This window comes from Poecilia latipinna, unplaced genomic scaffold (genome assembly GCF_001443285.1).
Source record: "Poecilia latipinna isolate Pla-1442-1.1 unplaced genomic scaffold, P_latipinna-1.0 Scaffold1470, whole genome shotgun sequence".
NCBI classification, from domain to species: domain Eukaryota; kingdom Metazoa; phylum Chordata; class Actinopteri; order Cyprinodontiformes; family Poeciliidae; genus Poecilia; species Poecilia latipinna.
Window position 1 is genome coordinate 136,862 of NW_015114086.1, and position 25,719 is coordinate 162,580.

The 25,719-nt window shown below is 39.5% G+C and overlaps 1 protein-coding gene across 3 annotated transcripts; it reads right to left on the reverse strand.

The window, feature by feature from the left end:
- Window positions 1-261: 261 nt before the first annotated feature.
- On the reverse strand, window positions 262-24,911 carry LOC106962901 (uncharacterized protein KIAA1107). 3 transcript variants are annotated; one of them, XM_015057532.1, is made up of 19 exons: window positions 24,835-24,911; window positions 23,984-24,102; window positions 21,984-22,163; window positions 20,007-20,110; window positions 19,590-19,707; window positions 17,964-18,053; window positions 17,058-17,138; window positions 16,874-16,970; window positions 16,123-16,214; window positions 15,294-15,396; window positions 14,686-14,868; window positions 13,731-13,895; window positions 12,191-12,320; window positions 11,434-11,495; window positions 9,526-10,069; window positions 8,307-8,394; window positions 6,599-6,714; window positions 4,664-6,508; window positions 262-1,177 (listed from the first exon to the last, which is right to left on the reverse strand). In XM_015057532.1, exons 2-19 carry the CDS (start codon window positions 24,085-24,087, stop codon window positions 678-680), a joined length of 4,602 nt encoding a protein of 1,533 aa, XP_014913018.1. In that variant the 5' UTR covers window positions 24,088-24,102; window positions 24,835-24,911; the 3' UTR covers window positions 262-677. The 3 variants fall into 3 exon arrangements, with proteins under 3 accessions (XP_014913018.1, XP_014913019.1, XP_014913017.1); XM_015057533.1 differs by having other exon boundaries at window positions 16,123-16,211; window positions 24,567-24,896; XM_015057531.1 differs by having other exon boundaries at window positions 24,567-24,896.
- Between the last annotated feature and the right edge of the window lie 808 nt (window positions 24,912-25,719).

Genomic DNA, 25,719 nt, shown 5'->3' on the forward strand with positions numbered 1-25,719 from the left:
CTTATTGTAATATTGATTTTTAAAGCTAATTATCAGGTTAGATGAGCTAAGGTTGAATTAATTAAATGAACGAGCTACATACAATTGGGTCATGTTATCCCCATGTTTCACACCCTCAGTTCTAACTTCAATATATGGCTGTTTATCTTAAAAAAAAAGACAAACGTTTATGCCATTTATAAATTACTAAAAGAAAAAAAAAGGTGAACTCAGTCTGTACCTTTCAAATAAATATTGTTCTTATAACACATGACCACCTCCTTCAATTTTTTCCATAAACACAAACCTTTATTTTACACTTAACAGGAGCCAAAAGGCTGACAAGATTTTTCTTTAAGAAACTTCAGTAAACCATATTATAAGACTAAAAAGAAAGAAAACGTCTGAAAGAAAAGACACCATTTCTTCTAGAGTCTTTTGTCTTTTACAGTTTTGAAAGAGACACCAACTGAACAGTCCAAGCTACAAAAATATCTGCATGCATACCAGCCTGCTCGTGTCAATTAGTCTTTTAAGGGCGGAATGACAAATGTGAATGGAAGTGGGGTAAAGTCCACAGATCTGCACAATCCGGGAAATGATGTCAGTAGAAAGACGTGACATCACAAATAAAGATAGTAAACATATCATTTTTAAATAAGAGGGGTCAACTGTCCAGCAGGTTTTCCTCTGAGTAGTCAGTGGTGTGTTTCCAGTTCCACGATGGTCCACTCTCCCTGTGGGGATGCGGCGTCTTCCGGAGAGAAGCTAGTCACCGTGATGCTGGTGGAGGAGTCTTCCATGGGTGAGATGAGCTCTGCCCATCGTTTGAAAGTCTCCTTCTCCGGTGACAGAAAGGCCTGCCCGTCCAGGCAGTCCCGGGACAAGGACAGCGTCTGCTTGATGAGGTACTGAGCCAAGTTGAGCTCCTCGGGCACCGGGTTGATCACACCCAGGTTGGACTCGTGCTCCGACAGGAGCTGCCTGAGCAAGCTCCAGTCTCGCTCGGCAAAGTCGCTGTCGTTCTCCATGTCCCCTTTCTGTCTCTCACCATCCACCTGTTGTCTAACATCTCTGTCCTTATCCAAACAGCGCTCAAACGCTTCTCCCACGTCCATCTCATAAATGGGAGAGAGGACTTTGGATGGTCGGTGGTCATGTTTGCAGGTTTGATCCAGTCTGTCAAGACCATTGTCCCCTAAAAACAATTGACAATACTGCAAAATGATAAACTGAAACACTCTTCCACAGTTCTTTCACTTTATAGATGACTTACTACACGCTAAGGAGAAACACAGATAACAGGTTTTACCCTTAATGCAGCTGTTTCCCTTTCAAACATGATGTCACGTAAGGAGAACTCAAGGTGGCAGAAGTAGTATGATTAGATAAAAATAAATGCTATTGCTGTGAACCACAATGTACCAGATGATTGAGATCTGTGTGAAAGGGTACACAGTCACTTTAAAGGTAATGTACAAAGGAATGTATTTCTGAATGCATCTCTTTATCCAACTCGTAAAGCAAAAGAAGTCATGCATTGCCAGCACTAGTGAACTTTGCATTTTTCTGAGAGTTAACACTGATATGTTCTGAGGTTTGTGCACAGGTCTCTTAACAGGCAGAGCTAAAGAACAAATACTGTCACAAAAATGCAATTGCAAGCTGAAGACACAAAAATGTCATGCTGCCATGTTTTCTTTTTTTTTTTTTTAACATGTCTTCTTATTCTGAACATTCACAATATGGCAAATGAATTTGCCAACTCGTTAGCTGATGATGAAAACAACATATTTCACTTTTGCATTGGGATAGTACTGCAATAATGGTGCGGCAGGAGCATTTTTTGGGAATGTGGTTGGGAAAAACCAGAGACATGGCAGGACTATAACAGCTGCTCTAGACACACATTACGTATTTTAAACTGGCTACTCATGTAAAATTAAATGTACTCAACAGCAAAACACTTTCCATAAGCAATAGACATCTATCTCTCTACACACACATCTACTGGGGATGACTAGAGATAATGTACAAAAAAAGACATATAAAAGGATGGCACAAGTGGAATACAAACTAAAGTGATTACATCATGCATGTGTGCCATGCAAAATAATAATCATAAAAAAACAAACAAACTACAAAGCAACAAAAACAAACAAAACCCTCACCCCTTGGGAATGGGTATTTCCCTTAACATAAAAAAGGACAGCAAAGAGATGCAAACCAAAAGTTCCTCCCAAAAAATATTTTCTAAGAAGCAGTGGCAATATGGTGTCTTTTTTTTTTTTTTTTTGTTTTTCATACAATCATTTTTAGGCAGTGGGACTTTTGGGTTTGGAGGTCAATGTCACAAAAATCTGCTTTACAGTTGTAAAGGTGCTACATACAGTATTTTAAAATCAACAAATCATTCTAAGATTATTATTAGATTTTTTTGGTGTTATAAATACTGTAAACAAAATTTATAGTAATAAGCCAGATTTTGGTCAGTGTTTCACCCTACAAACCTGGAGTCCTGTGGTTTGATGGTGGAAAAAAAGTGTGTAATTGAAAGAAAAAGAAAAAAAAAAATCAGGATTTATTTATTTGAGGATTTTCTTTGATAAATTTGTGTTTTTCTAATAATAAATTTATTTATTATGTTGATGTTTCTGGAAAGAGAAGGAAAAGAACAAAAAAACTCCATTAACTTCTTAACAGCGCTTTGCTCTGCTGATATGTTGAAAAACATGTTATTCTGGTCCAGATGTGTGGACTTCTGGGACTTTGGAGAACATCAAGTCATGTCACATCTTTAAAGTGTGTGTCACTTTTAACAGCATCCTGTTCAGAAGAGTGCGTGTGCATTGGGATGAAAGGTGTGGAATTGACTATTGTATTTTACTTTTGTTGTGATGTCACACATTTTAGTTTTTTTTTTTATATTTAAGTATCAACTAAATGCTTAGAAATAAAATCTAAGTGGTAAGATAAAATTCATCTTGCCATTGGGTAAGATGAATACATTTACTCAATGGTAAATTTACCTTACCGTTGATCAAACTGCAGAGCAAACCATCAGTTACATTTTCCGTTTAAAGTACCCTACATAGAGAGGTGAATGACTTTTCATCAGCACAGACATAGCCATCTTCGTAATGTTGCATATCATTTGATATTATTGTGTGTTTTGCAACATTTGAGTAGCGTCAAGTTAAATGTGCGTTATACATGTGCAAGAGTTGTGTTCAAATGTTGTGACAGCTTGGCTTATGTAGCAATCAAACTGTCAAATGTGTAGTGGAGTAATGTCGGAACGTTTTTTGATGTGTTGGTTGAATGCAATCAGAAATCTTTACACATAAATAATACATCTCCAAATGTTTTGGATTTATTGCGGCCTGAATATTAACTATTTTCAACTGTATTTTGTATTTCAGTTGCAATTTTACTTAATGTAAAACAGGGGTCCCCAAACTACGGCCCGCAGGCCTGGTCCGGCCCGCCACATCATTTGGTCCAGCCCCCTGAACAATGCCGGATCTGGCCCGCCTCCTCATATCAGAGAGCATTCAGTGTTTTTTTTTTTTTCATATATTGTATTTTCTGGTTTATATGTGGATTTTTCTTCATCCACTCCACCAGGGGGCTCTTGAGCAGATGTGAAACTAACTTTCCCTCAATGGAATATATACTAATCAGTCCCAGTCACCGTTTCACTCACGGTTTTTTCCATTTGCCTTCTGGGTAAAAATCTATCTAAAATGTGTCGTCGCGAAACATTCGCGATGACGAATCCCCCCCCTGCTCGACAGTTTCAAAGACAGAACAGCCCCCGTGGAAAAGAATTTTCTAAGGTGTCTTTCTCCAAAAACTAAGACCGGCCCCTGACCATAAAAAGGAACAGCTATGTGGCCCTCGCAGGAAAAACTTTGGGGACCCCTGATGTAAAAGGTATTTTGTGAACAGTGTTGTTCAGACTTGATCTGATCTTAATGACAACAAAGGAAATGTAGCTACACTGATTCATAGCCAGTGCAGTTTATGAGGTCACAGTGGCATGAGCAAAACAAAAAAGTCAGTCGTGATTCCTTTAGTGTTTGACATACTGATTCCAAATTGCTATAAGGAGCACCACAGCCTATGACAAACAATCTATAGCTTAAGGTCAGATTTTTCTTCTGTTTAACAGGAATGACAGAGAGAATATTTTTATCTTTATGTACATCAAAGTGCATTGGTTGAGCTATGTCACAGGCCTCGTCACAAGGCAGCATCTTTTTTTTTTTTTTTAAACATATGCATTTCTCTTATCGGTGTTTCAGTCATTTACTACTGCCTAAATGCTTTTATCAAACATAATTTAGCTCTTTTAAAATGCAGAGATTTAGTAAATTGGTTTTATGACACCAAAAATCCAGCTTTAAATGGATATTGATGTGGCTCTGCAATGGATGGATCTGGATGAAGGCAAGATCTGAGCAATGAAAACATGAAGTGCATTTATGATTTGGAGTTTGAACAAGTTACTTCACTATTAAGTTCATTTATATCCTTTTCAATACTAAATAAGGTACATGTTGAAAGGAAGCCTGGGAATCGGAGCTAAGGAGAATTAATCTTGCAAGGACAAATTTGGTGACTACGGAAATTTGATGGTCTGGATTTGAGGTCTACAATGGGGCCGTAGATCATACATTACCTGATGGAGATTGTGCAGCTTGCACAGCAGAGCCCCCTGTCAGTTGAGGTTCATTTAAGTCTAGATGTAAATCTGCTTTCTTGCTCTCTGAGGTATTGGGGAGACCCTTGTTATTCCCTCCATTGTACTGTTCAGTGTGGCGCAGATCCAGGTGGCATGGGCGCTCTTGGGGAGTCACCTCCTTAGAGTCAGAGTCCAGAACTTTATCCGATATAACATGATTGGTCTCTTGTTTGGTTGGTTCTTGGATTTCTGTGAGGAATACAGACTCCTCTTTCCCATCTATGTTGAGCTTCATGGCAGTGGTTTCGGGATCGAGCGGCAGGGTGTTCTGTTTGTGACCTGAAGGACACGTAGTGGAGTCACACTCGAAAACATCGCAGGGAGTGAAAGCTTCATCCGTTTGCTGAGGTGGAGTCTGGGCACCTCCTTCCTCTGAACCTAGTTCCTCACACTCGTCAACAGACAGCAGCACTGACCGGCGGAAGGTAGAGGTGGACTGGTAGTCTGGTTGATCGTTGTTCTCCTGGTCTGGGCAGTCATCATCAAAAGCAAGGTTAACAATGCCCTGGAAGTGTGGGGAGGGTTCTGTTGTTGGCAGTGATCCATCACCTGGAATAACTTCGACTTCGGACCTCTCATCTTCCGTTTCGTCCTCTTCCTCATCGTCATCTTCTTCTTCCTCGGAATAGTTGGGAACACCTTTCATGCTCTCATTGGTTCTGACCTCCGTGTGCTCTACCGGAACCTCCTCTCTTTGCAACCAAGAACGTGGACGTTGTCTAGTTCCCTCCTCTTCACTGGTGGTCTCGGCCTCTCTGCCACGCAAACGCACCTCTACCCTCAAGCCAGCGCCACTTTCGTACATCTTCAACTCTTCTGGGGTACTTGTGTCACTGCTGCTGCGACCCAAGAAGTCAGAACAGCGCATGGTACCGCATTTGGACACTCCTCTGTCATTGGAGCAGTCATCGTCTTGCGACCCTCCGGCGTCATAGTCCTCAGAGCGGGGCTTGATGTCATCAGATGATGTGGTATGTGTGCTGCCACTCTCAGATTCGGGGCTGATTTGATGATTGATTCCTCTCCAGGAGTCCTCTATGGGGGTGTCGGTACTTCCTATGCTGCCAGGGGTGCTAGCCGGACATTCTGTGTCTTTTGGGGAATTCAGCGATCGAAACTCATGCTCTGGTCCACTGTTTACATTAATAGTGATTACGGCATCTTGAAATGGCTTTGTTTTACTTTTATCCAACTGTTCACAAGCGTCTGCTTCTGCAAAATGCACATGATGGACTTTGTTAGGTGTTGGTGTAACACTGGTCTCATCTTGGGGACTTGTTTGGATTTCTGACTCTGCTTCAGTCTTCTGCACAATGTGGTCAGTGCTTACTTCTGAAGGTAGGAATTCCTCTCCACTCTGCCCTACTGGATGTAAACTTTGTGCTGCAGAAGGCATAAGTTGCACAATATCCTTATGCTTCACAGTATCACTGGAGTCGTCAACTGGACTCTGCTCTGATGTTTTACCAATCACTGCTTCTAATTTTTTACTTTCTGATATCTTGGAGGGAGCAGGATTGGATGGTTTGGAGGTTTTTGGTGAAGCTTTTTCAGCTGATGAGTCTGGGGTACTTTTTGGCTTTGATCCAGACTTGGTAGTCGAGGAGATTTTGGCTATTTTGGCATTAGATTTAGCCGAGACTCCGTTCGCTGATACAGGTTTTACGGTCTTCTTTTTCGTATCACTGGTGACTTTAATGGTGTCTGAGGATTTGAGTCCATCCTTGCTATATTCCTTCCTTGGAGAAGCTTGCTTTTTCATAGAAGTTCCAAGCTTGGAGACTAAACCAAGGAAGAAAATATACCCAAAACATGAATTCACTTTTACAATATTTTGACATACAGCTATATTAAGGAGCTTGAACAACTCACCATGATGGTCCAATGTAGTTCTTCCCTTGGTGTCTGGTTTTGCCGCTGCAGCAGACTTTTCTGCTGGACCAGTTCTGGTTTTAGCTGGATCTTTCACGCTTGATTTATTGGTTGGGCTGGTAAAATAGATGAACAAGAAGCCAAAGGAACAATTTTATAACAATCCACTACAAAACCAAACATTAGTTTTAAATGAAAACACTTTCACTCCAACTTGTATTTCACTCATGAGTCAAGGTAAATCAAGAATGGCAACTGTATTTATTTTCCCTTCCATTTTTTTCACAGGTAACTCTCCATCTAATTATTAAATAGAAGGAAACAGAACAAAAACTATACAAATTTTATTCTTTTAATATATGGTTGTGGTTTCCCATGTCAGGATATAATGAAAAAATATCCCCAGCTGGCACTGAAATTGAGAAAATATGTTCAAATGCAACTTTTTAGCAATCTAAAGAGCTGAGTACTCCAAACTATTTGGAGTCCATCATTCAACAGTGTAGATTACTTAGAAGTCAAAGGCGAGATCTACAAACCTTACAGATCTAAAGACAGTTTTTTTTTTTTAAAGACAAAGGCCAAAATCCCTCCACGGCAATATAACAGAATCAGATAAAAGGCAGACAGTTACTTCAAGTTAGAAATGCGGAAGTTTGGTTCAAAGCAATTCAAACGTTTTCCGTTCCAGCCCATTTAATCATCAATAAAACGACGGCTAGTAAAATATATTTTTGTATCCGACATGTATCAACCTGAGGACCAGCCTGAAAGATGGTGCACTTTACTGTAAACTTTGCATAGTCTAGAGCAGGATGTTTCCTTTTAGCATGTAAGAAAAAGCCATGTTTTTAGTCACCACAGCTTTCTGAATGACTGCCCAGTGATGCTAAATTTGAAACTGATATTTTTAACATCTCTGAAGAGGAAACAAGAGGCTTGTCACAGCACACTGCACAGCTGTTTTTATCCTCCCGAGCACAACCTGATCCAAACATACACACACTCGAAAAGACGCACAAAAACTCTCGACACTGATTTAGGTTGTGTCACTCTGCACCATTGTCATTTTGTACTTGTCAAGTTTTGGTCTGTTCATACCTAATATTTCCTTTTGCCAAAACATGTCTTGTACAGATCATGAGCTGGTTCCTACCTGCCTTGAACTATTTTTTTCTGCTTGTAGGCCACAATAAGAAACTATACTTCAATAACAATAATATTCTGGCAGGAGGAGGTTATCTGTTTCCTTTCAGAAATCCTACTAATGTTTCATATAAAACTCCAGCCTTTCCAGACTTTACCTTTCAGAGTTCTGAGGCCTTTTAATGGTCATTTTAAAATAGCAACTATTGCTGCAGCTGCCAGCAGAAAAAAGAAAGCGTAACAGAAAGAAAGAGAGAGAGAGAAAGACAAAAAGAAACAAACTTATCTATAGTTGAAAACAGTGAAATCTAATTTCCTGACTGACAAAGAAGCCTCTAATTTGTTTCAATCAGTGGTCATAATGCCCCATAAGAGGTTCGAAAAGGGATTTGAATCGCAGTCAATAAATATAGAGTGTAATAACAATTCTCTAGATTTGAGAACTGTTATGATTACTCATCTCTATAGTTTATCAAACCACTCAAACCATAGAAGACGGGGGAATGAATTTATTTTGTTTCCAGCTTTGAAATGAAAGGAAGCTGAAGCCAGTAACTCTCACCTGCTGGTTCTTGCTGTGTCGGACCTCTGAGGCTGTTTGGTCAGAGGCGACTTGTTCACTGCTTTGGCCTGTGGCTTGGATTTTGTACCTAGAAAGCAGGACATGAAACACATGAACAGCTGTTAGGAATGCACTGTGCATCAAACGACCTCATTAAAGAAACAGGAATTATCATTAACATGTTATGAGAATGAGGTGTTCTGGGATTGTGTGAACTCAAGAAAACAAAACTATTTTTGTACATCTATCTCTTTTGTACGGATGTGCAATGAAGAATTATAACAGTAATTTGGTTCTGTGGTCTTATTAAATATGTGTCAACTAAGCCAGAGTTACAACGGAGTATTAGGGCCATACCAAAAAAATAAAAAATAAAAATAATAAAATAAAATTACATAGTCATACAATTACAAGAATAAAGTCATAGTATTAACATCTCTGAAGAGGAAACAAGAAGAATAAAGTTGCATTATTCTGAGGATAAAGTCATAGTAATACCAGATTAACATCTGGTATTACGTCTGGTAGAACTTTATATAATAAGAATAAAGTCGAAATAATACAGAAATAAAGTCACTTAAGAAGAAAGTCCAAATAATATGAGAATAAAGACATAATACTTTGAGAATAAAGTCATGATTTTGCCTGACTAAAGCCGTAATATTATAACTTTATTCTCGTAATTTCACTTTTGTTTATTTTCTCAGCTTGGCCCAAACACTCTGTCCTGCAGATTGGTCAGCTGTTAGATCAAACATTTTGGAGACAGAGTCAAACAGCTGAATGAACAGCCTTCCATAGTGGTGATTGTATATTTGTACCAGCAGGACTGGACAGGACAGTTGGTCGTCCAGCTCCAGCTCCCTCATTAAAGAGCTCAGTGGTCTGACCCTCCCCCCCTCCCCCTGTGTGACAGCTGTGGAAGGCTGCAACCTCTGCTGCCACCAGCAGACTGACAAAGAGAGCTGTATGTTGCTTTGTTTCCAGACAAATCAGTGTTCAGACATGAAATAAGCCCCTTCTTCCGAAGCTCCCTCCCTGGGACAGCACAGTATTGATTACACTAATTAAACCGATGTTCCTTTCTAATTCTGGCTACAGTTTTATCTCTGGAGGCGACTCAACAACCATTCAGCTTCAGCTGCTGTTCTGCCGCTAGAGGACAATGAATCTTGGTGATGCCGATGAAACGTAAAGAAGTCAATAAAAGAGTGTAAACCTGGAATGGAGTGGCTGTCATGCAGACTGCTGGCACAGTTTTCTGGCGAGGTAGTGGCTGATGTGGATGAAGCACCAGGATGTGCTTGGGTAGTGACGGCGCCAGCAGACTTGTCAGCCTTTCCCGCCGAACCTTTCTGGACCTTAGCTACAGTTGCCTGGGTTGTGGATGTGCAGCTGGGGGGGGAGGTTTTAGGCCTTGCGCCTGGGTTCGGCTTCTTTTCTTGCTCTTTTGGCCTGTGGGAGCTTCTCGAGCCATTTGCCTCGGACACTTCCCGCTTTGCCCCGGCGGCTGCTGTGCCGTTGACAACCACTGCGCCGGCCGGCGCTGTCTTTGCCTTTGTCGCCACGCTCCTGTCTTGTTTCTTTGCGTTCTTCGCTTTAGAGTTTTGGCTTTCTCCCGGCTTGCTTGCTGTGCTCAGACCATCGGATTTCATGGCTGACGCGGCGCTGCGGACGTCTGGGTTTCTGTTTTGCGGCGCCCGGTTTGTCCTGTGAACCGGAGAGCTCTCAGATTGAGATGTGGGGCATTTTACAGCCTTTGACTGCAGGATAAAAATAAGTAAGAGTCATGTAACTGTATTACTGCACTAGGTCAATCAGCAGGGAATAAAAAAATACATAAAAAAATCAGCAGTAAAGGGATAGTGGGTAAAATTAGACCACCGTGTTACATTGATGTCTATTCTCAGATCTACTCTGAGTCTTTCAAAAGGCAGATTTCTATTTTGGCACACAGAACTTGACTTTCTACATGACCTGAGGGACATGCAGTGCTTTTAGCCACTAATTTATGATGTCTTAGCGTTTAGATAACACATCAGTTACATCCCATAAATCTGTTCACTTTCTATTTCTAGCTTTTACAATGGGGGCATATGACACACTGTGACTAAAGAATAGCCACTCCCATGGATTGCCGTGAGCTAAACTTGCCCTTTAGGTTTGCATAATTAACTTTGGCAGAATTCTTGCAATGACAAAATTAGAGATGCACCAAGAAAACAACTGATAGCTGCAATCAGACAATATTACATTTTCCTGATCTGTTCATAGATCAACTATGACAACGTCTTGCCATAGTCTCTTTCTCTTTCTGAAATTCTGTCTTCAGGAAATCATCACAAAATGGCTCCTCTATTAACCCTTTAATAATGTTTTTACCAGCGTTTCACTGACAAGTAGCTCCTACAATGAGATCAGCACATGAACAGTTCCGCCAGGTGTTGCTAATTGCTGCTGGCTAGTCTGAAGGAGCTGAGTGGAGGAGCCACAGAGGAGTGCTGCTCTGTGAGGCGGAAGCTCAAAAGTTTCTAAACTGCAGCTCTAAGGAGGAACTGTGCCTTGAAGGTGGGGCTGAGGTCCAACCAGGTGTTTTGCACAGCTAAATGGTTACCGTGGAGATTAAAGGATTCCTCAAACATGAATGAAAGAATCAAAGCAACACTCCAGGAATGTTTTCGATAAAGGAATAACAGTATAACATGATGTAAAGCTCAAAACTGTTGATTTTTACATAACGCTGCCCCTTTAAGGCTTCTATATAGTTATATAGTAAAAGCATAAAATCCTAGATTTTTCTGTTGTTGAAACAGCTGTTATTATATGAAAGGACCTATAAAACTAACTATCAGGGGTTGAGACATGCCTCTACATGTTGAAGTGTGCAAAAACAAGAAAAAAAGTTGGTGAGCAATTAGCTGTTTTGCCCAGTTAAATAACTAATTAACTAGGTTTCATTTCCATAGATACTTGTGCCCCTCAACCTGAAGAGCTTCACTGTAGTGATAAGTTTGGGCAGTTGAAAAAAAGAAGAAGCTTGTTTTATTTTCATTATAAAGAAATTTTCAATTTATGTAAAAAGCAAAATGAAATGTTACTTGTGTCTGATCCAAACACTGATCATTACCTGTGAGCTAGTGAACACTGGCTTTTTACCGAGTCTTCGATTGTCTCCTTTATCAATAGCGTCTGTCAGAAGGTGGAGAAAAAAGTAACAGATGAGTTTTACCAAAAATATAACATTAACACAATATAACAACAATACATTATTTCACTCACATATTCACTGATTTTACATAAAAAACAAATATAGTTAATGATCTTTCATTTACATCTCGTACATTCTCTTACAATGTAAGAGAACAACCTTTATTTGTTAAACATAAAGGTTCTAAATCCTGAATCCTTAGAATCTAAACACACTGCTAAGAACTGTAGGAACACTGGGCCATACACCGATACCAGTCATATCAATTATTCATGCATCCCATTTCAAAATATTATTAGATCAACATGAATGAAGCGGGTTGGTAATTGCATTTGTGAAAGCTTTTAAATGTATGCAGAGCCACAACAGCAGCAGGCTAAGCTTCATCCTGTTAAAAACAAGCATGGCGCATCTGGTCCATTTACCATGTTGATGTGCATTCATAAGCCAGCAAGCTGCACACACACTGCCACTATGTCTCATAAAAGCTCTGGCTGGATAATAAATGGGTTAGCAGCCAGCACGCTGCTGTAATATAAGAAGCTGGAGCAGAGAGGACTTTGGAGGATTTTTATGTAAGCAGAGCCACCGGCTTTAGTAGAAGACAACAAATGAAAAGCATTCACGTTCCTTCCATACACAGAGCGAGGCTTTGAGACAGAATTCCAGCCTTTACCTGCTAATATCCTCTCTTTGTGTTTGGGTGAGAGTGCCTCCCATCCTGGCGTGTGGCGAGCCGCATAAGAGGTCTGAAGCAGGAAGGTCCAGAGGCGCCCACGTAGCGTGCCGATCTCCTGCCTGAACGGCTGGCGGTGACACAGAGGAGACAGGCAGAAGAATGGAAGGGGTGCGCTGCAGCGCGGGCGAATCAGCAGCTGCTTCAAGAATGTTTCACCATGGCAACAAATACCCTCGCCTCCTCCCTCTTCTTTCTCTCTCTCTCTGCCCCTCCCTTGCCCTCTGCCTCTGTGGCTGAGCTCTCCTAAACGGAATCTGGGACCTCATGAGTCGATGTTCATATTCCTGTTTTCACACTGGAGGACAAACGGGAGCCAACGCTGCTCTCTGCTGTCACAAATCTTACAAACAACACACTGCCTTCGACATTAGACACACACAGCTAGATTAGTGAGGCACCGGCGTACGTCACAGCGTCCCTCAGCCTAATCCATCCTGCTCTACTGTACGCAGCTTTAACTCCTGCAGCCAAGTCACTTTGTCGTGGGAGCCACCTCACAAGCTTAGCTCTTGTCTTTATGTTGCTTTGCAGACAGTTTCTCTTGCTGGTTAATGGAAAACGGAGCACCTGAATCTCAATCTGAGCCTGCATGCTGTCACTGAATTCTGGAGACCAAAGAATAAAATCGGGTATCATCCGTTCTGCTGGAAGACTTTGTCAAACAGTCTCTGGGCCTGCAATTGATTGGTATGGCAGTAAAAGACAACTAAATGATGCTGTTTGAGAGTTTGATTTTCTATAATTAATAAGCAAAGGTCTGATTACCAGACCCTTTGTAGATTAGATGTGATCTTATGCGAGTACCCACTGGCAATAGAAATGCTTTTTTTTTAATGACAAACAAAAAAATATTTTACGTCCTACCCATTAAACTAAACATACGACATTATAATGACATAAATAAAGAAGTAATATATTGTGGAAGAGGGATCTGAAAATCATTGTAGATCCAAAACATAAACATACATTTGTTGGCTTGCGTATCAAAAGAAAAGCATGCAGTGCCCAAAATGTGTCTATTCACAGCAACAAGAACAGGATTTGGGTCACTTTTTAAAAATGCTATATTTTGCCAATTTTAATAAATCAATTTAGTTGTCTTTTACTGCCATACTAATTTCCCTCAGGACTGAGACAAATTTATACTAGTCTTAAATTAGGAGTCAAAAAAAAAAAAGAAAAAGACAAAGAAAAATCTGTCCAGTGACTGAAAATGCCACACTTTGGACAACTTTGACTGACTTTCAAATAAAATCACTGCAGGATCAAAAACATTCATGCTACGAAAAACTGTTGTGAAATCTACTGAATTATGTAAGTAACCATATAATTTATCATTTATTGTCTATTCTGGATTTGTATTTATATAATTCTACAAACTAATAAAGTAAAACCTTCAAATTTAATAAGGTCGTGTTCATATCGTGAACATATGTTCAATCAACAACAATCCAACTAAGAATAAGGCTTAGTTTACCTCCTCTTGTTTCTGATGTTCCAGGTGAAAATTTCCATCAAAGTTATCTTCACACAGAGAGTGGACAGCAGTGAACAGATCGCAGCAGTTGTCCACAGCTACGCCCTCCCTCACCGCCAAGCACAGCTTCTTCAGCAGCGTCGGCTCTCTGGTAAACTCCTCCCTCTGCAAGTCAGTGACACACCAAGAACAAAACAGATGCAGTGTAAAAGTCTTCACATTTCTTAAGATTTTTCACATTTTGTCACATTAAAACCACTAATTTTAGGTTTCTGGTGAAGAAATGGCATCATGAGGAAGTTCTAAAACATTTTTCCAAAATGTAAAACTTTGAATTTAAACAGCACAGATCAACCCAACATGTAAAAAAAAAAAAAAAGGCCCGGCAGACATGTCTGTTGTTAGTTGGGAACTTAATGTTTACTGCAGCTCTGAGAAGGAGCAACACAATCATCCAAAAGGTAAAACAATTCAAGATAAAATGTGTTGTGTAGGCTGGTTAGTAATATCTCCAGCCTGTGGTGTGAATTTTAAAGGTCAAACTGGTGATTGTTTGGCATTTTGGTTGAACAGATTTCATTCCACACTGTAAGAACCTGATTCAAGCAGGTTACAGGAAGCTGAAGCTGTTGTTTACATCTGCTTCCTGCCGCTGACTGGCTGAGTTGAATAAATTAAATACAAGTGGATTTGAGTGCAGCAAAGTCGGCTTTTCAGGAAAAGCCTCTGGATAAAATGTGGTTCTATTTATTATAAAAGCACGGCTGTAAAAAGATTTATATTTTTGTGCCGTACTTGAGATTTTAAACTGTGAGAAAATAATTTTACCCTGATTAAAAATAAGTAGCTTAAAAAAACAAATATGAATCATTCTTGAACTGCAGTTGGCAGCACAAATGTTCCCCGGGCCGCACGATGAGCCGTCCTGGCTTAAAAGGTGTGGAGCCGTTATTACCCTGCGGAGGTCGTGGAAGGCCTGAGTGTGGATCACCCTGGGCAGGTGCTGGACTATGAAGTGCAGGCTCTCTTCCTGGAGCTCCACGGCCATGGCCCTCACATGCTGGGCCCACTTCACCTCTGGGAGGCTGCCAATCAGCTGCTCCGTGCCACAGAGCAGCGTGACGGCGTTCCGTACAGTCTGAGGGAAAACATCTATCAGCTAAAGGAAAAACTCTCTAAGAACAACAAACAAAAGAGGTGAACCAAACAGCATCAGATAAAAAAAATATATATATAAAAATGTATTTACTCCTGCCCAACCCCCTGGTGATCAGAGGAGGGAATCCCCTCATAGTGCTGTAATGTCACCATGTACCAAGTTCAAACCACAGCGGGTCAGTCTTGATTCACAGACTAAAGACTCAGCCACCAATTACAAGCCACAGATCAATCTTCATCCAAGTCCTGAATTAGGCCGATGTTAATAACAGAGAATTGAATAAAGCTCATCTCTAATCAGATCGTCATGCTTTTTCCTTCCTGTTGAAATAGACAAGTGCTCTGTTTGGTGATATTTGGGCTTAAAAGGAGCAGAGCAGATGACTGTGGGAGGAGTCCACTCACCATTGTGTCCGTTACGGCCGTAATGCAGGCGCGCTGCAGCTCCGGGGACAGGAGGGAGAAGTTCCTCTCACACCAGGCTTTCACAAAATGTTCCGCTACCCACCTGAAAACGCAGAGTGGATGCAATGAAAATGCATTTCCTGAAGCCATAGGATCTACACAGTGTGCATGTGGTTTAATTTCTGATTACATATTTTACTTTATAACTACGCATTATTTTGAGTTTATCACATAAACCAGTAATATGCTGGGATGTTTGTGGTTATAGTGTGGAAGAGAGAAAAAGAAAAGTTTGAGTGTAAAGATTTAAAGAAAGCGCTGTAAAGAGGTGGATTCTCACAATGAAAAAGATAAGAAGTAAATTAGCCTAGAAACATTCTAAAACGTAAAAGTATTTATGTAAATTGAATTATATGACTGTTAAAAATATTAATGCCAGATTAGAATAAAATAAAAACATTCAAATTTAGGCTTGTAGACAAGCTGTGTTTCTCATTAAAGCAAATTGCCCCGGAACCTTGTCCTCCTCTCTTGGTCGCTTAAAGAGAAGCATAAACTGAAGCCTGGTTACCTAGCAACAAGATAGAGACGAAAAAGGTCTAAAAGAAGTCAATCAGCTGTAACCAGGAGTGGCAAGAATGATTCCAACTATGGCCAGTCATAAATAACTGTAATTTTTCAAAATGTTTCCATATAACATACAACCATGTAGGAATATTAGTATTCAATGTGAATTATATTCTATTTTGTATCATTATATAGCATTCAGAATGTGATAGTATTATTTTTCTCATTAACAGCTGCTACTTGGTGCTGAATGCAAACTTACCTCCTACAGAGCATGTGGAGGTTTTGGAGCCCTAAGGCGTGTGTGAGCGACAAACACTCTAGAACCGTTTTCTGAACCCCGTCAACTGGCTGCTGGAAATGGAAAAAAAAACACAAAAAAAAACACCTTCCATTTAAGAAACAGATGCTTTAGTGCCAATATTTGACAAAGAAATCCTTTGCAAGTAAATATCATGCTTGTTTATGAAGAGAAACAAGTTGATCTGTGAAAATGTAAGTGTGAAGTGTTTCAGTTAAGTTCACCTAAATCTGAATCCTAAAGTTTGTTTAAAAAAAGATTTAAAAACCCAAAAAACCAGAAGAAAACTAGAAGTGGATGTGTAACATGTTCTCCCCCAAACCAACATATTTAGTAAGTAAAGCACTAAAATATAACTGAGCCGCAGTATAAATTAACTTACAATCTTTACAGCAAAATTAATGCAGGGCTGCTGGTATGCAAGATTTCACAGCCTATTATATTTAATGTGCTATCCATCCCAACTCATCCTGCCAACAATATAATGTATTTGACTGGTTTTATGGACTTTTACATCATCTCCTGATCAAGATGGTTGACAGAAAAGAAATGGAACAGATAAAAATAGGTGGGTCAATCAGAGTTGACAACAGTTTAGTAATTTGGTGTTTGTAAATTAAATAACTCAGAATTTCTAAGTTTTATTCAAAATTAAAGACAAAACCCCTTAATGTTAGCAGACTGCCTTCAGTAACACAGATGCTTCTCTAACCTTGGGGAAGAAGCGGCAGTAGTCGCGGGTAAAAATCATCTCCACCAGGTCTTTGAGCCCCTCCAGACCCAACATGTCTGCAGCTATGGTAACCTGACTGTGTGGTAGAGAGATCACATTCAGGTTAGCCTGTTTTCTCATCGTGTGCAGTGATTACTGAACCCCATACTCAGACACACTATACCTGGCGTTGGCTCCGCTGGGCAAATCCATGACAGCTCCGTACATAAACTGGAGCAAGATTTCCATCTCATCTGGTCCCAAGCTGAAAAGGTTGACATCAATAAACAGTAAAACAAAACTGCAAAAATCTTTGTTCAATTTTCAGGCCTGGATTTTAGATGCATAAATTTAAGACTTTTTAAAATTGTGGAGAGAACCTCAGTTCAGATGTCTCAATTGGATTTTAATGTCACAGTTGGTCAGGAGAAGGAAACAAAGAGTTCAACTCATTATTTTGTACACCATTTCAAAATAAAGATAGTCAGGTAGTCATCAATAATTTTGCTTTTGACTTTGTTAAAGTTTGTACACTTCTGCAAACAAGTTGTTGAACTTTTTAAAATATAGTTTCCAAGAACAGGTGTGTTTGTTTTTGACGCTGAATACTACAAAGAACATTTTGTGGTTATATGTGGACAAACTTGCATTTACATCACAAAAACAGTTCTGCTAAGAGCTGCTTAAACATCGACCTGACTCCTGCAAATACAATCATACATTATCCAGCACTTAATGCACAAGACCGCAGCCTGAGGGTGAAGGAAAAGGCTCCCCCAGCGAATCAACACAATCGCTCTCCAATCTGACAGCCGTGTCTTCCTCCGTTACCCTCAGATCAGCGATGCATGGACAAATGACACTTTACGTCATGGAGGAGAAAAAAAAAAAGAAAGAAACAAAGTGTGGAGGCTGAGATGGTGTGGGTTTTAACAGTGGCTCCTCAGCATCTTCGGAAGGCTAGACATTTAGACAACAAGAACCGTTGTTGGTAGAAATCCAAATACCATCAAATACCTTCGTAGCATCCTATAAGAAATTGGGGTTTGCAAGGTAAAACGTTGAGATCTGAGGTGAGGAGAAGTCTTACCCATGCAGAGTGATGCATTGTCTGGAGCTCTCCATCCAACTCCCACTGAGCATAGCACGGAAGTACTGAGAACGTGCACACAGGATCGCCCTAGAAAACCAGTGAAGCAGAATTTTTTCTTTTAATGCACATGCCATATGCTTAGAATGATATATTTCTGTTCAATAATTCATTTTACTTACATGCTTTATTAAAGATGGTGTTTGAAACTTTTTGCATATGTACTCCCAATTACCTACACCATCGTATCATCCTCATACGGCTTTAGTAAAGGACTGAAATATCTATTGAATGAAGTTTAGTCAAGGGACAGAGAGAACTTTAGCTCTGCTGCCATGGCAATCACAGCTGCAGAGCAACCAGAGCGTGGCCCAGCTTCTCTGTGACGATCACAGGAGTCAAGAGAAAACTGTCTCCATGGTTACTAGTTGCAACTTCTACCTTTGAATCACTGAATGACCACCCACTGTTGAGTGGGGCAGCACATGCTGCACCTCTGCTGCTGTATGTTACATAATGTAGAAAGGACACAGTCAACATAACATAAGGCTTCAACATGACACCATAATGTGAAGGTGTACAGTAGCTCTTAATACAGCATCACCTACTGGATAAAGGATTTATATTGTGAAATTTCTATTCACTTATTGATACTATGCACTTTTAAAGAGAAAATCCACGATATAACTGTGGATATACCTCTTACACTCAATCATGAATAGCCTCACCTGCTAGGCAATGTAGAATACAACTTTTTGTATGTGGTTGGAATCTAAATTAAAACATGTCCATGTGTTAAAATGGCCCAATCAAAGTCTGAACTTGAATCCAATTAAAAATCTGAGGCAAAAATTTAAAATATATGAGAATAACAGCTACTCAGCTTGAGTTATACTGCAGTATAAAGTATTGAAATTATTCCATGTCTAGATGCACAATGCTGGTAGAGTAACACCCAATTAGACTTACAGCTGGAAACAAAGGTTAAATGTTAGTCAACAAGGCTAATTGCCCGTATGCTTCTGACATAAATAGAACTAACCTTAGCATTTTTGCTACTTTTAGCTTTTACACTGCTGTTTACACACTAGATGGAGTATATTACTGGAGGTCGCATTTTAGCTAACTCTGGACATTTTTATGACATGCAACAAAGACAGACTCTTTTGTTTTAAGCTGTTTAAGCTTTGATGCTCAAACTTGAGGCCCACAGAACCGAAGTCAGCATCAGAACCCCTCATTTGAATCTGAATATGCTAAATGAGAAAGGTTGCTTTTAAATTTCTTCAGAAATGTTCTAGATTCCCTTCTCACTTCTATTCAACTATTCACTAGTTCTAATAGTGGAGGTTTGTCTTCTGAGAATACCATCAAACTATATGAATATTAAAGGCTTCAAGTTCTGTATATTTTGTAAATTAGTAACCGAGTTCAAAACAGAATTTAATATTACTTATTTAGTGATAAATTCATTTCAGCACAACCTTTAAGAAACAATTTGGGATCTAAAATAGCTCCTTTACTCAGCAAAGCCATAAGATTTCCCATCGTTAGAAAAAATTCAGGGTGTATGAACACTTTTCAAAGAAACTGTAGTCTAGTGGATAGCAACTAAAGTAGCTCTACCTGTGGCAGGAGAAGACCTGCTCAGCCACCTGGATGGTGATGTCACACTGTTCTCCCCTTTTGTACAGATCCAGCAAGTCAGTACTGAGGCCTGAGGCTGGCTCAAGAACAAACGCACCTGGACAGAAGCAGAGATTGATAATAAGGAAGCACCAAAACATCTTACGTGAACTTTAATCTGCTCTGGATACATTATGTGACTGATAAAACAACGTAAACTAAGAGAATAAAGACAAGGCAGGGTCTAAATCTGCAGGAACTTCTTGTAATTAGCAGGAACAGCAACAAAGGCCCAAAAGGGATTAGCTCTTAAGTAGATTATGACTAAGAAAACATAATGTGAGGAAAGTGGATAGAGGTGGGCAGCTTAGTGGTCACATGATCCAGAATAAACCCTCCACGTGTTGATCTGTTTACCTGAGTCAGTGGAACTGTGAGGATCTGCTTGGTTTGCAGCGCTGCTCTCTGTGTCGCAGTTTGCTTCAGCCGTTCGCATGCTCTGCTCTGCTGTGTACACTTGCCTGTGGGCAAGACTCTGAAAGTTAATTAAAACGGAACCTTTTGTGCATTTCCAAGCTACAGTATCATCTGACACAAAATGACATCTGTCGCCACAGGACTGAGTAGTATTTTCACCCTGTGGGCAGAGACGTTTATCTTAATCAGTGACATGAACCTTCTCAAAAACAATGTATATTCTATATTTTGCCTGGTATACTACCTTGACCAACATGGGAACTGAGAGGCAGTGTTGTACTCATTTCTCTAATTTGTTAACATCTGTTTTCCTAAAATGCATTTAACTATGTAACAACAAAAGATACAGTCATCTTTTAGCACAAGCAGGCACATAGCTCAGGCAGAAAGGGGTTGAGGTTGGAAATGAATCACTGTCCCTGGTGGAGAAAACTAAGTATTGCACCTCCTGTTATCGCAGATGAGCTGCAGCTTCTCTGCATTAAAGGAAGTCGGTTGATGTGGGAGATATTACAGAGCATGTAAAACGCTTTTATGTCCATCAGTAGTATGAACGTCATAGATACATGTGAACCACGTTTTATTTCAGGATGGAACATGTCTACAACCACCAGTTTTAGTGATGCTTCAAAACAAGAACTGGGTGAAAAGGTTTGAACATAAGGTCAAAATTCTACATAGATTCTCACTAATATTTAGAGAAATGTTCATCGGGGAGTTGCAGAGAAGCCATCAATAAGCCTTAGGCAGGATTCTGATTGGACATTTATCCAGTCTTTTTATCGCTAATGGTAGAGTTCGGTTCATTTTGCTCTGAAGAATGATCTATACTTCAGAGTATGGATCATTACGATACTCTAGTATAGAGTATAGTAATGCCACCTCACTCAGGTAAGGTGGCTGACCTGAGTGATGCAAACCTTAGTCTGCTTTAACCTTTCCAAAACCAGTTCCAAGATGTGTTTGGGATCCTGTTGGAACATCCTGTTACATTCAAGTTTAAATCGTCTAGAAGCAGAGTTGAGGTGAAACTGAAGAATGTACATGTAGTCTATTTTGTCCAGTCCACAGGAACCACTGACACTGAAGCAGTTCAGAACTTGGCTGTTCCGGCAGGACAAGGATCATAAAAAGATTTTATAACTCTTGAAAAGCAACATTAAGCTTCTGGAATTGTTCAAACCTCAACTCTAATAAAATGAAATGGACTGTGCACATTAGCCACCTCTCTCCAATGAAACCCACCAATTTCAATGAATCTGGGTCAGATTAAAACTTCAGAAGGAAACTCACTTGCCTAAATGAAATAATTATACTTTTATATTCATTCTGAAGAAGGCCCTATTCTCAGTCTGCACTGTTTGCATTGCCATTCAGTGCAAACAACATCAACAGTTCACATGTGAGTATGAGCAGCCCTAATGTGATGTTGGAGCCCATGTCTGTTGTAAGAATCTGTCTTTGCTTTCCCAGCAGCAGCTGCTTTTTAAGGATGAGCATATATAGTTAACAGAGAAACCTGAGAAACATATTGACTAATTTGCTGCTTCTCCCTGAAGGATCAAACCTCTCAACGAGAAAGCTGAAACCTTTCAAGTGTGAGTCACAAACAGAAAATTCTCAGCGGTATTATGAATTCATCTAAACGACTCGACTCGCAGATTGTTAAAGCACATTCATAGCAGCATTACAACCGAGACATTAAATGAAGCTGCTTTCAGAGAAGTCGACTCAACTTTTCTTTAATAGCACAATTATGCAGGTATTTTTGGTATTTATTGAGGCTCATAATATATGTAAATGAACTTCTGTAAGACACCCACTGGAAGTTTAGTGCCAAAAGAAATGCAGATCTGAGGCTTTAAGTGATGCTGTTCTGTGAAGTAAACCAGGAAACAGAAGAGAACTCAAGTCTACCTGAGAAAATCCTTCAGTGCTGGCAGATCGTAACCTGGCAGATGGATGATGATGGGATCCTTATGCGTCTGTCCTTGTAGGAGATGAGGAGCTCTGGCCAGCAGCACGGCTCTGTGAGCTCGGACTGAACCAGAACCCGCATATAGGGAGACATCTGCCTCAAGTTCCTCCTGCAGCAACCTGGAGAGACACACAGCAGTTATTTTCCAGGTTTCTGCCTCAGACTTTAAAATCATAGCAACAAATACACAGACATTAAAACCAAGAATAAATAGAAATTAAACATTTTACACATTTTCTCAGAATTCCATATCATCACCTTCAGTCATATTTTGCCAAAAGTGATTTTGGCAAAAAGAAAACCAAAACTTTTTACCTAGTAAACCTTCTTTTTACTTAGTAAACATTTTACCTACATCATTATTCTAGGAAGGTGACAGCATAGGGGAGCACCAATTGCAGTTTTTTGTCCAATCATGGATGGATCTTTAAAAAATTTGCTGAAAATAGCGAGAAAGTTGCTGAGTTGGCAACAGTGGGGTGACTATTGTTAACTGCAAACATGCAGACATGACCTGCTGGCCGGTCTGTCAGTCAGCTCTCCCTTTGTAGACGTAGATAAGATCTGTTTTACATGCAAGTATTAGCCAATGGACAATCTCCAGTGTTTAAGGAATTCCATACTTTGCCTGACTTAAATATCCAGAGTGGTCAGCCATGTTTACGCATTTAAAATCTAAATACAAACCTTCCCTGGTGGTGCAGTTGTAAATATGGAACCAGGAAAAAAAAAATATTAAAACACCAACTTCATGGGTTGATGGGTGACTGAAAAAATTAAAAGTAATGAAACTTCTTGATACTCTATTTTAGAGGGTCAGAAAAAAATCAATTCCACAAAGAGTCACAATTTCTAGTCCTGGGAATTCTGAATCAATTCAAAAAGTTCAAAAATTGAGTCTGCTTAGTTTTTTGTACAAATGATATTTTGAATAACTATTTTTGCTTAATAAAAAGCCAGGCAGCTAAGCTAACCGAATACTGGTCATTTAAGTTACAGGATTTGATGCATATGCCTAGGTTTGTAAATATAAACTGATGGAATTTGATACAGTATTTAACTTTGTCTTTCTCCCTTATCACTCACATTTTTTAAACAGAATATCCAGACAGATTAGAAAAATTGGTTTCCGAATTATAAGCCATTTCTGAATTGAATCGTAACCCTAAAAATCAGAATGAAATTGAATCACTAGACACTTAAAGATTTGCATCTCCTCTCCATTTTGTTTTTTCTCTGCTTATCCAGTCCCAGGAGATACATTAATCAAATTCCCGTACTTTTCAAGCCTCATCATAATTCCTGTCCGGAGCTTTAAACATATATCCGATGGCCTGTTTTTCCACTTCAGGACTTAGGAACACACAAGTCCTGAGGCGGTCCACTTCTTCTTTACCATCATCATATCTCATCCCGCCGCTATGACTGATCTGGGTGACCCAGAAAACAGTCCGAGTCGGCCAAGTGTGCACTCATAGATCAAATGTCGGTGTCACATTTGTTCTCCAGCTCCAATCACAGTGGAGAAACAAAAACCTGACAGGCCACTCTTGTTAAAAGAGGATTCCCATCCCAGGTCGCTTGTATCAATGTGACCAATTAGCTAATTTAAAAAAAGTTTGTTTATAGAAGAAATTCCTTGTGAGATCGATGTGTTGATATCTTCTTCATATGGCTTCACTTTAAGAGTCAGGCTCACGGCTATCCCTCTTTAACATTTTCACATTTTTCTCACAATTATATTATTCAAAATATAATTTTAAAATATATTTTGCAATATAATTTTTAAAAAAGTTAAGTATACTCAACCACAAGAATTTCTGTGTATTTTATCTGGAGTTCTGATCAGCCAAAACAAAGAAGTGGAATAATTGTGAAGTGTGAGACAAACAATATGTGATTTTTTTTCAATGCCTGTGCAATTATAGGTAAATATTACCTGTTGAGGTCTGCAGACAAAGCAGATGATAAACATCTCCTCAGCTGCTCTTTGTATTTGCGCTCTTTGGCCTGGAATTCTCTTGCAGCTTCAGTGTTGATCATGGCTCAAGAAATTCTCTAAAAGATAAACATATAAGACAGATTACCTTGTGATTTGAGAAGAGAATCAAGCAAATAATGGCATGATAATTTAAACAGTTGGGAGAAAAACATATTCACTCATAAACCATACTATATTATCTTACTGACTGCAGATGTAATCATGTCTCTGTGTATAATATGGATATTTCTGCAGGTTGTATTCGTAGCAATACCGTTTTTCGCCGAACTGACCGAAGAGGCGCTGTTTCGCAAGTTAGTGGTAACAAGAGGTAGCGGCTACAAAAATCAAAATTATTTGACAACCATAACAAGATCATTTTCACCGCACATTCATAACGTAAATAAGGGCGTAGATTATTTAAAAATATAAAGCGCTTAGTTAATAAATAAAAGAAATGGGGGGAGTTAAAAGCCCAGCAGTTCTTTAACCGTGTACAAATTAAAACCAACAAAACCATATAAAGATACCGGAAACATACCTGAGCTGTCAGAGTGTGCCTGTTCTGTCTCCGTTACCTTCCTTCTGTGCTTCACCAAATACACTGGACATCTCTTATCTTCCTTTCAAAGCTAGCATACTAGCGCTAGCTAAGACTGGCTACCGATAACGGTGTATGTGATTAAACGTGAACTTCGAATGGCTCGTGACAAAAACAGACCAGTACAAATAATATTCCGTGTTTTTTCCGTTTGGCAGCATTTGTATATATTCACGTAGCGACATTACAAGGGTGCTGACCCACTGACCGATGTTGTTGACATCACTACTGCACGCTGCTCCCCGCCCACGGCACACAGTTTGACAAATAACCAAGGAGCGGACGAACCAGGAAGCATTCTGACATGCGCAGTGCAAGCACGTGGACTGTCGCTTCTCAATAGCTTGTTGGTAGCATTCACGGCACGTTATCTCTCATAATATGAGAGATAGATTTGATTCAGTTTTGAAGTTTTCTGCATCCAAATGGTTATGCATGAATATAAACAATACAAAGGGCACTGAGATTACAAAACAGAAATCCCATCTAGCTTTCTTTTTAAGGTAAAAAAATACAAATAAAAGTAGAATGAGATGTTTGGATTGGGTATATTGAATCGAGTTCTTACCGTTTGTAGAAAATTAGAAAGGAAAACGTATCATCTTTTACTTTCACAGCTGTATAGTTTTCAACTGTTTTATTCAGATTGTTTTTAAAACGTGTATCTGGTGTGTTTCTATTTCTCCGAAAATTGCTGCACCTACACCTATTTCAGCAAAAAGGGACAAATACAGTATTAGTCTATTTGTATATATCAATTTAACCATTCTTATTTCCCTCCTGAAAACAAAACATTTGTTATTTATTTGTTAAATGCGGACTATAAAAATAACCTTTACTTCTGCACGCCTGTTTCAAGATTTCCTGAGCGTTCCTGAAGGGTCCCATGCATGCACATGACGTCATCGTCTCTTCCTGCAATTGTTTCTCTTGTCCTACTAGGTTGGCAACGCCACTTTTAATATGTACGGTAAATTAGCAAGGATTCAAACATCTGTTTTGTTGTTATTGCAGAGATCAGCTGGGGTTAAATATGAATTCATTAGGACAAAAACAATTCTTTCAAAGGGGAAAAAATGTTTATTAATTTCAA

Bases quoted from the DNA above. Each gene is read 5' to 3' on its own strand.
- LOC106962901 (XM_015057532.1), bottom strand. From the start codon at position 24,087: ATGATCAACACTGAAGCTGCAAGAGAATTCCAGGCCAAAGAGCGCAAA. The intron at 16,215-16,873 runs GTTAGAGAAGCA...TTCCATTTCCAG, and splicing joins ACTGCCGCTTCTTCCCCAAG to CAGCCAGTTGACGGGGTTCA. The intron at 6,715-8,306 runs GTGAGAGTTACT...CTATTTTACCAG, and splicing joins GACACAGCAAGAACCAGCAG to CCCAACCAATAAATCAAGCG.